Source organism: Erythranthe guttata, chromosome 6 (assembly GCF_056151865.1).
Source record: "Erythranthe guttata isolate IM_541 chromosome 6, IM_541, whole genome shotgun sequence".
NCBI lineage: Eukaryota > Viridiplantae > Streptophyta > Magnoliopsida > Lamiales > Phrymaceae > Erythranthe > Erythranthe guttata.
In genome coordinates, this window is record NC_142538.1 from 2,636,008 (window position 1) to 2,649,867 (window position 13,860).

A 13,860-nucleotide genomic window follows, 5' to 3' on the forward strand; every position below is an offset into this window, starting at 1 on the left:
TTTAACTTCTCAACCTACTACACCAATGCCATTGCTAATTGAAAGTATTAAAGCTAGACTTTATTTGACTTTTATCAAGACTTTAAAAGATTGTAATTGTGTGAGTTTTAATGAAATTATAAAATATTTGATATTTGACAATTTATGCTTATGGTACATTACTTACTACTACTCACAATTAATTACTATCAATAACTATCAAAAAAAAAAAAAAAAAAGTGACAAGATTACTGTGTGGGTCTTTTGCTTTTCGTTGTGGAAGAAAGTTGAAAGTAATTAGTGTTAATTGGTTATTGTTTAGTTAGTTAATCACAATAAGTCAAAATTAATCTTGTAACTTTTCATATATTTCCTCACCAAATCATTTCACTATTTGCATGCATATATAGCTTTTGGAGCCTCTTCTTTTGACAAAAAATAATCATTAATAATCTACAATTTCGTGCAGGGTATAGTAGTTATTAATCTAAAAGCGCTAGTCATCAAATCAAAGTTAATTAAGAAAAAGGAAAAAAAGAAAATGATATAATTAATTAAAAGAGTTGAAATAATTGGCATGCAATGTGAGTCAACGAGTTAGGCAACCTGCCAATAAATTAGGCTAATTATCCAGATAATGAACTATACTCAACTTCTCTATATATATTTACAGTTTTTCCCATCACATAATTGTGAACTTAATTACACTAATAATTAATAACTTAGGTTTTTTTTTTTTTCGTTTGTCCAAATTAAATATGGCTTCATTTTGTACTTTGGCAATTGTACTTGTCTTCCTAATAGGAAGCTCCTCAGCTCAACTCTCCACTGATTATTACTCTAAATCTTGCCCTAATCTTTTCACCACCGTAACATCCGTCGTTCGTTCTGCTATTCAAAACGAGGCTCGCATGGGCGCCTCCCTCCTCCGTCTTTTCTTCCACGATTGCTTCGTTAACGTAAATTTTCTTATTATTAATTTCTCATATATTTATCTCATCATTTAATTTATAAATATTCCTTGTTGTATCAACTAATTATATCATTACATCATGAGTTCCACATTACACTAAGTTGTATGAGTCAATGAATAGTTGACCCTATATCAATCAAAAATGTTTTTTTTTTTATTTGCATATATAGGGATGTGATGGATCAATCCTCCTGGATGACACATCATCATTCACCGGGGAGAAGACGGCCCTTCCGAATCGGAACTCTGTCAGGGGATTTAACGTCGTCGACAATATTAAATCAGCGGTGGAAAAGGTGTGCCCTAATGTTGTCTCTTGCGCCGACATCTTGGCCGTCGCTTCTCGCGACTCGGTTGTCATCGTAAGTTCCCTCACATAAAATATATATATAATAAAATTGAAATGTTACGTACGTACGTAATATTCTTTACATTTCGTAATTATTCATTTCAATATATATATATATATATATATATATATATATATATATATATATATATATATATATATATATTTTAATTCGTTTGGGAAATTGGATGCATGCAGCTAGGAGGGCCTGATTGGAAAGTAAAATTGGGAAGAAGGGATTCAAGAACAGCAAGCCTTGCTGCTGCAAACAACAGCATTCCTCCACCTACTTCAAATCTCAATACCCTAATTTCAAGTTTCAATTCACTTGGTCTTTCAACCAAGGACTTAGTTGTCCTTTCAGGTTTTTCCTTTCTCAAATAAATACATTAATTAAATTAAATTCATTTCTGCAATATATTATATAATTATTAGGGAAAATTACAGCCAACCCCATGAGGTATGGTCAAATTACGAAAACCCCCCTCTCGTTTCGGTAATTATATCCACCCCTCCTTTTAAATATTTTTACATAAAATTTATGTAATTCGGTTATTTACCGAATCAAATCGTATATTCAGTTCGGTAAACAGTATGAAAATGTTGGTGTACCAAAATTTCGGTTCGGTTTTACCGAATTAATATCCCAAAATTTACCTCTTGAGGGGTTTTTTCGTAAGATAATACATAGTTGAGGGGTGATTGTAATTAGCCAAATATGAGGGGTATTTTCGTAATTTGTCATAATTATTAAAAAAAACACATGCATGCATGCAGGTTCTCACACAATCGGACAAGCAAGGTGCACAAGCTTCAGAGCTCGAATATACAACGAAACAAATTTAGACGCTTCTTTCGCGCAAACTCGACGGGGTAACTGCCCGAGAGCCGCCGGTGCCGGAGACAACAACTTGGCCCCGTTGGATGTCCAGACGCCGGCGAACTTCGACAACAACTACTTCAAGAACCTCATCAGCCGCCGCGGCTTACTCCACTCCGACCAGCAGCTGTTCAGCGGCAGCGGCGGACGCACCGACTCAATTGTCCGATCGTACAGCAGTGATTCCGCCACCTTCCGATCAGATTTCGCCGCAGCTATGATCAAGATGGGTGATATTAAACCCGTCACCGGATCTAATGGTGAAATAAGGAAAAATTGCAGGATCCTCAATTAAGAGACAACTAATTGATGTTCTGCTTCCTCAGTTTTTTCGAAACCTTTTTATTTTTATTTTATTATTATATGTTTTGTTTGAGAGTGTTGTGGTTTGTTTGGTCTGTCAGCGTCTGTTTGGATTTGTTTGCCTCTGTTTTTCGACTTTTGTTTTTCCTAAACAAACATGGTCTTCAATTTAATGCAATTTAATTTCCATACTCTGTTTTGTTCTCAAATATAATATTAAATAGTAATAAATAATTTTATATGTTATGGTAGCTACAGAATCAAATCAAAAAATAGATATTAAATTTTCTGTAAATCGGGAAAACAATATTTTATCTTAAATGTATCGGATCATTAAAATATAATAATATATTTATTTATTTATATGTACATATACATTTCAATGAATTAAACCACAAGTCCACAGCTTCATCAATTGGGAGAATATTTATTTCGGAAGAAGAATTTGAAAAACATGCAATAATTGGGCTACAGGAATATATGGGCCAGGCCCAGTTAGTAAATATAAAATCATATATTTCAGAAAATGGAAAATAATATATAATTGCATTTACTGAATTGCAAATAACGAATTTACCCTTAACATAAGAAGATAAAATTTCTAGTTATCACTAGTTATATATATTTTTTTAATTGAGAGAAATAAATAAAAATTGCAGTGACATAAATATTTGTTATAATTCAAACTCATGTTTTTATTCGTGTCAGTAAAATTAAATTAATTTGAGAAGTTAAATTTTTAAATAAAATGTTAATTTACATAAAATATAGTCAAAATACGTAGAAAATGGTCTAGAGATAAGAGAGATGCGACAATTAGAAGCAATCTGGACTTTGGACCAAATACAGTCACCATCTCCATGTGAGAGATGTTGAGATTTACTCATTAATATATTATTAAATAATTAAATACATAGATATATAAATAATAAATAATTAAAGAGTACAAAATGTATACAATATAGGCTTAAATGTAGCTGGTTTGACATAATTAAAAAAAAAAAAAAAAAAAAAAAAAAGAGGGACAGAATAATGTATTTTTATTAGTCATTAAAGCCATCCTCGTGACTGCCAATGTACGTAATTAGGTAATAAATTAATTAGAAGGCCAAATAAATTAAGTAATTAATTAATTAATTACCCAAAATAGGTTATATTTTCAGTGCTAAAGTCACCACCCGCAGCACCGGACGATGATGATGTAACTGGGGTGTACATGGGAGGCGACGACAACAACGGTCTGACCGGAAGTGAAGGCGGCGGCGGCGGAGGTGTAGGTGGCGGCGGAGCAGCGATAGAGACCGCACCAGATGGAAGCAGTGTTATATGCGAGGAGGAAGAATGAAGTAAAGTATTGGTTTCAGTGGTGTTATACTTGTACTTGAGGATCTCGTTTCTAACGGCGTTTAATTCGGCGTGTAAGAATTCAATTTGGTGGTGCAGTGCAGAAATGGCACCCATGCAACCGTAAACTGGGTCTCTCAGCCGTACGTTTGCTTCGTAAACAAGGCTGTTTGCTGCATCTGCTCTCTGGCTTTCGTGAACCTCCTGTACTACCCCATGTCAGATTAGCATAACTCCATTATATATATATTGCAGAGGAAAGAGAAAGAGAGTATATATGCATGGAGGATTAGGGTTTACCAGAAGCATCTTGGATACGTTGCTGGCACCGAAGACTTTGTGGACGGCGGCGAATTTGAGGGGTTCGTGAGGGGAGAAGTATGGAGAAAAGGGGCATTCTTGGGCGCAGCGCCGCCGCAGGAGTTTACAGGCGGCGCATGGAGTTACGGTGTTTAGGGTTCCGGCGGCGGCCGAAATGTGTCTTCTTCCTCCGCCCATGATATTCTGGTGGTGGTGTGGGAAGGCATTATCGGATTCTCTCTTGATCTTCTTGGCTATCTCCTCATCAAATCTCTCCCTGCACCACCAAAATCATACAATTTTATCAGAATTAATCTCAAGAAATTAAATTAATTATTTTTTTTTGGAATTTTATTTATTTATTTAGTACTCCTTTGAAATTAATTAATTGCTCTTGAATGCCATCAGCAAAATACCTCTCTGTGGACATTCAGGCATACTAGGATCTGATAATTAGTTGAGCCAGCTGAAGATTTCAGAGAGAGAGAGAGAGAGAGAGAGAGAGAGAGAGAGAGAGAGAAGGTTGAAAGAAGGTAGTGTATAAAATGGTGATGAGAGAGAAAGAGAGAGGGGAGAGAGAGAGATAGTTAAGAGTGCTTAAAAGGCAAGAAAATGATGAAAAAGAAGGTACATAATAGTTTGAATATACAAACTGCCAAAAAGATATGATAAAGAACTGAAAATGAACTTATATTATTATTATTAAGACCTCCTTTCATTAATTTGCCTACATTATAACAATTAGGCAATTAATTTTGTGGCCTTCTTCTTGGTACTTGTACGAGGATTCAATAATTAACACTTATTACAATTATTGTTCTTCCCGAATTAAAATAAAATAAATAAATAAAATAAAAAGAATTTTTGGAATTAATATTATGATGACGAAACATGACGACACAAACACACACGTACTAGTACACTTTGGAATTAAAAGTTAAAAACTCAATAAAAATGCCAGCTTTTTCTCACGCAACCCTCACGTGCGAGTTTTTAGTTGTTGACTTTTGAAGTAGATTTTTTTTAAAAAAAAAAAAAAGTGAAGTATACATTCTTTGATTTCTAATTCTATTTCAGATATAGCTTGTTTTCCATAAAAATAAATGTTTAATATTTCACTCAAACAGATTTTACTCATAAGTATATTTAATATTTCACTCACACAGATTCTGTACTTTTTCATAAATAGGGTTGAGTGACATAAATTAATGGTTAATCTGATTTAAAGAGTGAATTCAACTACGATTAGTATGCATGCAGTCTAAACTAATTAATCACTTCGCAGTTGCGTTTACTTGCTAATCATGTGCTTACTTCACTAACTATTAGTCGTTTCTCGAGAGCTAAATGCGAAGAATCGTGGCTAGCACTTTCAGTAATTTTCACATAAAACGACGGGACACCTTCAAGATTATGAAATATTTATCTTTACATTAATAGTGGCTTAGTAGTGACTAAAAATATATATAGCACGTTGCTACAATTCATTAATTAGGACATCTCACCTAAACTTTTCCAAATGGCAAGTTTCAAATATAAAAATCTCACAGCCTAGCCTTCATTCTAAGTTCAAGAATTCGAGTTTTCGATCTATATATATAATATGCAGACATATAGTTTGTGTGTATAACTACATTAAAGAATTTGCTAAATTAATTAGCAAATAAATCTCTTACAATTGTACCCAATTTAGTATGTACATAGTGAAGAGAACTGAACAAGGACAAAAAAAAAATCAATTTTTTAGATAATATTAATTAAAAATTGATCATAAACAGTTAATTTCTTAAGGGGGAGAAACGTACAGAAAGATTAAAAAAATCTAAATATGTGGAACGTTATTTCAAGGTGGGTGGTGATGGAGGAATAATAAAGAAAAGGGGTATGTATGTATATATATATATATATATGTGTGTATATATATATATATACATATATATATATATATATATATGTTTGCTTAGAGTTGAGGGAAATTATGACGCCATGGATTCTTGTTTGACCCGTATTTTAAGGCAAATAACCCGCCCCATTGTTCACCCACTACTACTAAAACTAATTAATCAGTTTTTTCAGTACTGCCCTGCAAATTGTTTCATGAGTACAAATTATGGATTTAAAAAAAAAAGTATATGTTTATCTATGTTATCTAACAATTAATTTCATATATTTGGAAACCCTAAATTGGATTCTTGAAGTTTCAATACCATGGTACGTCTTGGGAAGTACAAGCCTTAGCTGTAATTGGCTGATCATTATTTTACCACAATTAATTACTTAATTAATTAATCAGAGTCTCTCTGCATGTCATGAACAAGGTTAAATTAATTTATGTTTATTAAGTTTTCAGAAGATTAACAGATCATCATGCAATTAACAAAAGGTCTTGTAGATGTTGCATTTGTTGTAATACGTCGGGTAATTTTTCACCTTTAATCGATTTTACAGTATATGTATAGTACTCACACGCATATACATGTAAACATTGTACGTAAAATATGTATGGATTTATAAACGTTTGCGTGTGTGTTGGATAATTTGAAAACAGGTTACAAATTAACAAAAAAAACACACAAGAACTGAGCTAGGAAATATTATAATATATAGTTTTTAATTTTATTAATCTTTTGGGCCGGTTTATATAGGACACATTTATAATGTTTTTCTTGGGCCCAATTATGTATTACTCATCATAGTCATTGGACCAAACATTTGAACTCAATAGTCCACATTCAATTGAAACGTTTATTTCAACTTTCCAAAATTAGAAATATTTATATTTTTAGCTCTGATGTTAGCCTCCAACTATGCCCGAGTCTTGGTCGGTCGTCGTTCCTGCAACACCTGGAGGGATTTTTCGGCATAGAAGCTCCGACGATCAAGTCAGTTCAGTGTTTAAGAATATATTGTATGTTTCTTGTAGAAAAATGCAGTAAGAGTCTTTTCAAATTTTATGAACTTCCTATGTACCACATGTCATGCCTTGATATGCAAGCTAAGCCTCATTAGGGTTTTTTAACCTAATTCTCTTTTTATTTGGGTCTGTCGTATTTAACGGGCTTTTAGGTTAAATACACATCCTAGTTCATTAATAACAGCGACCCGAGGCTTTTCCCATCGCCCCGAGATATGGCCTCGTGTCATCATTCGTTGTGAGGTGCGACCTTCCTCTTCGTGTGCTCTTTCAACATAGTTGGGCTTCTAATCTTAGGCCGTTTTTCCTTGGGCCATGTTCATGACCTTGTTTTACTATACTTTTTTTTCTTTTTTATTTTTGATAATTTGTTTTACTATAATTGAAAGCCCATGTTCAACCACTAATCAATGTATTTTAAATACTTATTAAGATTAATTGATGACGAGTGACTGGTGGATGAAGCTTTTAGCTTCCAGATTTATGTAAATACCAGTTTAATTATATGTTGATGTATTTTCTCTCTCTCTCTCTCTCTCTCTCTCTCTCTCTCTCTCTCTCTCTCTCTCTCTCTCTATATATATATATATATGCTCTGAATTGCTTTTATTGACAAACATATTTTAATTAATTATTGATTTGGATATTATTATTTTTCTATTCGGACCATTTTTATATATTGATGGGCCTCGGTACTGCTTTATTTTTACTAAATTTGTTTGCATGCATCTTCTTGTTGATTAATTAATGAGATAAAATTCATTTACAAAAGGTAAGAAACAAAAAGAAATTACTTTTTGTGTGTCGGTGCATATTATTTCTCAATTAAAAAATAAAAATAAACAACAATAATAATAATTAAAAGAAATCATAATCATCATCATCATCAAACATTGAAATATTGTTTTGTTTAACTTGTCTCTTGGATTTTCGACACACAAAAATCAGGACATGATCATGATTAATACAAAATACACTTGTTGAAATTCACACTTACATCTCAGGATTAATCAAACTATATGTATAGCTAATTAACATCACTTTTTTAATTTTATTTTATTTTTCTGTTTCTAATTAATTAAGCATTAATTAATTAATTATTTCCATGTCCAACAATGGAGAGTACAACCTTCTTCACACTTTTGATCGGGTAAGAATAACCTCTGAACCTCCTCGAAGACGGACCAAAGCACAAAGTTGATGTCGGAGAATTATTCCTCCGCCGCCCGGCCGCCACTTCCTCGTATTCATGATCTTCCTCCATGCCCAGACGAACAGTCGATCTCGACCGGGTTTTGAAGTTATTTTCTTTCCCGGCGTGAAATGGCGTCGACGGCAGTGAATAAGAAGACGAAAAAGAGGAGGAGGAAGAAGAAGATGACCCCGCCGGCGGCGAGTTCGAGGCGTTGATTTTCTTCGACGGAGCCCTGGGGAAGATGGAGTTGAAGAACTTGGAATTCTTGCTGGACTGCTTTCTCTGCAGCAGCAACGGCGACGGCGACGAAGGGTTTGCTCGCGGGCTTGACATGTACGACGGCGGCGGAGTCAGCGGCGGGAGAGGGTTGTCGTTGAACGCGTGTTTCGGCGTCCCCGGCTGAGACTCCCACGTGAACGGCACTGAACCGGCGGCGCCGCCGTAGTACAGCACCCGGAAAGACGCCTCGCCGCCCTGTTTGTTGGTTGTGGTTGTGGTGGTGTTGCACTTTTCCCTTGACAGAAGCTTCGAGAAAAATTGATCGTCCTGCTCAACGCCGCCGTTCACCATTTTCTTTTTCTAAATTGATGAGAGAGAGAGAGAGAGAGAGAGAGAGAGAGAGAGAGAGAGAGAGCTATGGAGTTGGAAAATGGTTTCTAGTATTAATGTATAGTGTTCGGACAATTATATAATATAGAGAGAGAAAGGAGAGAGATAAAGGGGAGAGAGAGAGAGAGAGAGAGATACCCGGAAGCTCTACTAACTAATTATTGATCTCAGCAATTATACATCAAGATGGGATTGACCCGAAAGTCAATTATAAAATTATATATGTTTTTAAATGAATATAAAATTCAATAAGATGCATAGAATGTAGTGATCTTTATGAACTAAACAATATAGTATTGTTTTTTGGTAAGTAGAAGGAACAAAATCCGCAAGACATTTAATTCACACAAACTAGTTTCCCTCCTAATATTTTTTTTAAGATTTAATTTGTTGCACATATTTTACTTAATGTTTTGAAACTTGGATCGAAGCGCCGATTGAACCTGTTAAATCGCGAATCGTTGTTTTGTTTGATCTGGTTTGATGGGTTGAACCGTAAAATTGGATTTTTTTTTTTCTCCTTAAAAAATATGTTTATTTAATATAAAAATTAAATATAAAAGATTATTTAGTGACTATTTAATTAATTACTAAGTAGGGGCATTTAGTGACTACATATGAATGAAAATATTTATTACATTTTTGGCCGGTTGCTACTAATTCCATCTACTTTTTCTTTTTTAATTGTTATTTATTTATTATGGATGATGGTATAGTTGTGACGTGGGTAGATCTCCACCGTTCAGAACTTTGATGAGCAAAGAGTAGTTAAGTATAGATTTGGTTGCAGTTGAGCATGGGATAATTAATGAGAACTGGCTGTATACTGTGGCCCATCGCCATTAATTTTTAAGTTCTTTTTTTTTCTTTTACAATGTGGAAATTTAATGTAATTACTGATGCAAACATATCGTTGAAATGCAGAAATACTACTCTAATTGTAATTAGATTAAGGATCCGTTTGGCTGAATTTATTTGAGCAGCTGATAAGCTTTAACATCTGATATGTTCTTTTTGTTTTACCTCTAATATGTAGCACTATATATACTGGTATTCTAGTCGAAGTATATTTATTTCCAGTAATTTATGAACTGACAATAATATTCACTTTAAATGATTATAAATATTTTGATGGGACCATCAAATTAATATGCAAAAATCAAAATTAAAAAAAAAAAAGTGATAAGACAATCAAGTTGTTGGTTCACATTCTTGACACTCTTATGTCATCAAGAACATGATTTAGTTATCTAGATAACACGATTAACTCATTAATTACTCCACTAAAACTGTCACTAATAAAGTTGGTCATAATATAGACAAAACACTAATGACGGGACTTATCGCCCTTTTAAGCTAACCGATTCAAATCTTTCAAAATATACGATTTTCCAAATCGATATATCAATTTCGACCAATCCAAATTGTTAATTATCAACCACATTGGACCACTTTAGAAGGCCCCGAGTACAAGTCATCTACTAATCCCATGAATTTTCTAATGATTATTCAATAACATATGTGTACTTTTTTTTAGGTAAGTTAAACTATTTATTGTTAGAAATAGGAAGGAATAAATAAATAAATAGTAGAAATTGAGCATACATTTATGGGGAATGTTTGTGTTAATTAAATTGAGAGAATTATATATAATGAAGATGGAAATTAATATTGATAGTGGGTGATGCTAGAAATTGAAGCTCATTAAATTGGAAGAATCCTTAACTAACTGATGATCCTCAAATGTTGGTGAATGACCTCATTTATACTTACTAGTTACTATTAGTTAGTAGTGGATTCTAACAACCCATTGTACAAAAATTGGTGCATTTTTCTTGGTACTACTCTTTTAGTAATAGCTTCAAATGTATAAAATAAAATAAAATAAAAATAAATAAATAAATAAAGTTACTTGATTCTGATATTTTATGTGAGTTATTGCATGACTACGAAATTTATCCGAACATTTCGAGGGGTGGTTTTTTTTTTTTTCCGAAACAAAGAACGCGAGATAGCAACTCTTGAACATTAAAATCAAACGCTAGAGAAAGGGAATATTCACGTAATTAAGTCATAACTGTGCCTTGCTCAACTACCCTATGAGCCCGAATTTATTTTCGATGGATTTTAGCGAAAGTTTGTGTAAGCAAAATATGAGTTGGTTTCACAACGATACCTAAAAATAAGGAAGGTAAGCATGTGTTTTTCTTTATTTTTATTTTAGTTGCACTTATATTTTGAGAAAACCGACCTGACCGACAACATCGATAGTAAATTATGCGGTTGAAAATAAAATCAAGCTACTCAGTACTCGATTATAAATAGGTTGATTCGTTAACATCACGAAAATATGCATAAAAATCCGAGTTACTCGATTTTAATTTGTGTTTGTCTCGATTAAAGCTAGTTGTTCAAGTTGATTGCTATTCAGAATAATATATATAAAACACAAAAAAATTAAAAATTAAAATCTGATATTTGGTGTTGTGGGATCAACTCTAAACATGTCTCCAAGTTATATTACATGTATATATTGTAACTAATGATGTGCTTCCATGTTTACTAATTATAAGTATTTGCATATGGGAGTTTAGCAAATGATAAATAATAAATTAATAAAATAATAAACTAAAATTAGTAGAAATGGCCAGATGGGGTCTTATGCATACAAATAGGAAGTGAAATTGTCAACGACGACTGGACCAAATAAAAATAATTTGACTTTCTTGAATATATACATCCCAACAATTAAATTAGTTTAGTGTATGTTTGGACAGCAATTTGAACCAACTAATCATGGAGCTCCACCAATAATAAACGGTTAGGATTCTCTCAATTTATTTGAACAATTCAACCAAAAATAATAATAAAAAAATAATAATAATAATAAAAAAAGGAATTTTTTTTGTAAGAAAAAAAAAGGAATTAGTAGTATTGGTCAATGGTAATATCATAATATTTAGCGGGAAAACTGTAAATTAATTAATAAGAAAGGAGAGTCGTTCCCACCAATTATCGATTTGAATTTTTGTTAATATGGAAATCCCCCACCTTCGTCCATATGCCTTTCCAGATTACACGGCTGCAAAGCATCTACTACACGTGCGAAATCTCCCAACGCACGTGACTCCTGCACGTGTTTTCATCTCCATCTATTACCAACAAATTATAATTAGCAGGCAAATAAAAAATTGATTAGGGACTTCTGTAGCAGTAATTATTTATTACAGTTACTGCCTATAGTAAAAGAATTGGGACCTCGTATTAATTAATTTTTTTGAATGCAATAGAATTGAATTGACGAAAATAATTGTGGCCATAGCAATAAAGAAGCCCATTATAAGTTGTTGGCATTTAAAGGTTGTATGAAACATGTGCGACTAGTAAAGTAGCTGCAGTTATATTTACTAATGTTACAAGTATGTAAGGGTGTGACAGATTAAATTAATTATTTAATAATCTTGATTAGGACAATTCAAATTTATAATAAAATTGCATAAATGAAGTCAGTTTATGTCTGAACAATGTCGAGAACAAACATTTGGCGGGCCGGGTCGAGAGGCCAAACGGGCCTAAACGGATTTGAATTTGACCCGACAAGGTAACAAAAGGAATGTACGGGTGGGCCTATACATATATGGGTCGAGAATTTGGATCCATAAAATTGTGATTTGTCAGAAGAATATGTAACCGTGCTTAATGGGCTGTCTATTGGCACAAATTAATTGCACCATTAGAGCCTATTAGGTGATGATTAGTGTTTAATTATGATACCCTATAACCCTAATGATTACAAGAATTTTGAACCGTGTAAAAAAATTTCAATAATTAATGACGTACATAATCTATATACATGTATTCTGACTTTTTTGTAAATTAAAAGAAGAAAAGAACTATTACTTAATTTACTTCACCATATATAGGATCTGCAAAGTCTAAGAGCTCGTCTGGTTACCACTGTTAGATTTTACTGATTAATTGTAAGGGTTAATAACATATTCGATTGATATGATTCTTCCTAATTCACAACCGCTGCAAAAACTGAAGTCCCGCTACTACATGTTGCTATATCAATAGTTTAGTAGCACCCATCTTGATCCATGCAAAATTAATTTATCCTTAAGACCATAATTTATTTTTATCAAGAGGTTTTATGGACAAATTCAATATACTACTGGAATTTAATTAACTTAGTATGTGAATTAACCTAACGACCCGAACATGTCAGTAGAAAATTAATTCAATCCCATCTAATCTAAACTGGTCCAATATAGGTAATTGAACGAGGCCTAAATATATTTTTCGCATATGAAATAATATTATGCTGCACTGGGTAAATCTTTATCACTCATAAGCACTCAAACACACACACACGCACTCATATTGATGCATGTAAATCAACGATAAAAATTCACCTGATGTAACATTCACCGAATGTAGCATATAAATAATCTATGCCGGACATATATTTAGTCCTGCAATCACGGAAAAGGCTAATGCCATTGATTGTTTTTCAAATAATGTAATTGCAAAGTGAGTTAATTTCAATGGTCCCTTTTTATATAGTGTTTGCTTTTAGTGAAATTGTGCTTGGTGGTTTAGTGAGAGGCCTTTGTGCCTTTTTAAGCATCGCTTTATATACCAACCATCTCAAACAAGTCAAATTGCAATTGAAAAGTGCCCTTTCCAAAAGCCCCTCTTTGATTATTGTCCGATTTTCGATTGTCGAAAAAATCGCAAACGAATTTTTCAGAAGTAGATTTTCACCTTCGAAGATGTAAAACGGGTTTTCCCGAAATTGCGATTTTCGATCGATGCATCCAATTTATTTTACAATCTTCTTTGTATTCATTAAATTTTGTTATGTTTTGCATTTTCCTCATAATTAAATAAATCAAATGGTCCAAAAAGGTTTTAATTACTTTATCTTGTAACTTTGTCTTCCACGCTTCTCACTACAATACGACGTCGTCTAACAAAGAAGAAATACTTCTTTCAACTGGTCCCCTTTTTT

The 13,860-nt window shown here is 33.0% G+C and overlaps 3 protein-coding genes across 4 annotated transcripts; 1 reads left to right on the plus strand and 2 right to left on the minus strand.

The window, feature by feature from the left end:
* The first annotated feature begins 682 nt into the window (after nucleotides 1-682).
* Nucleotides 683-2,675, plus strand: PRX52 (Peroxidase superfamily protein). The gene is made up of 4 exons (XM_013002760.2): nucleotides 683-938; nucleotides 1,123-1,314; nucleotides 1,500-1,665; nucleotides 2,079-2,675. Exons 1-4 carry the CDS (start codon nucleotides 738-740, stop codon nucleotides 2,474-2,476), a joined length of 957 nt encoding a protein of 318 aa, XP_012858214.2. The 5' UTR covers nucleotides 683-737; the 3' UTR covers nucleotides 2,477-2,675.
* Nucleotides 2,676-3,479: 804 nt separating this feature from the next.
* On the minus strand, nucleotides 3,480-4,764 carry LOC105977466 (LOB domain-containing protein 15). Of its 2 annotated transcripts, none has more exons than XM_088819402.1 (3): nucleotides 4,545-4,764; nucleotides 4,129-4,405; nucleotides 3,480-4,029 (listed from the first exon to the last, which is right to left on the minus strand). In XM_088819402.1, the coding sequence occupies exons 1-3, from the start codon at nucleotides 4,556-4,558 to the stop codon at nucleotides 3,622-3,624; spliced, it is 699 nt and encodes a 232-aa protein (XP_088675528.1). In that variant the 5' UTR covers nucleotides 4,559-4,764; the 3' UTR covers nucleotides 3,480-3,621. The 2 variants fall into 2 exon arrangements, with proteins under 2 accessions (XP_088675528.1, XP_012858226.2); XM_013002772.2 differs by having other exon boundaries at nucleotides 3,480-4,032; nucleotides 4,545-4,743.
* Nucleotides 4,765-7,894: 3,130 nt separating this feature from the next.
* On the minus strand, nucleotides 7,895-8,993 carry LOC148769890 (uncharacterized). Its single transcript, XM_088819403.1, has one exon. The coding sequence runs from the start codon at nucleotides 8,805-8,807 to the stop codon at nucleotides 8,136-8,138; it is 672 nt and encodes a 223-aa protein (XP_088675529.1). The 5' UTR covers nucleotides 8,808-8,993; the 3' UTR covers nucleotides 7,895-8,135.
* Between the last annotated feature and the right edge of the window lie 4,867 nt (nucleotides 8,994-13,860).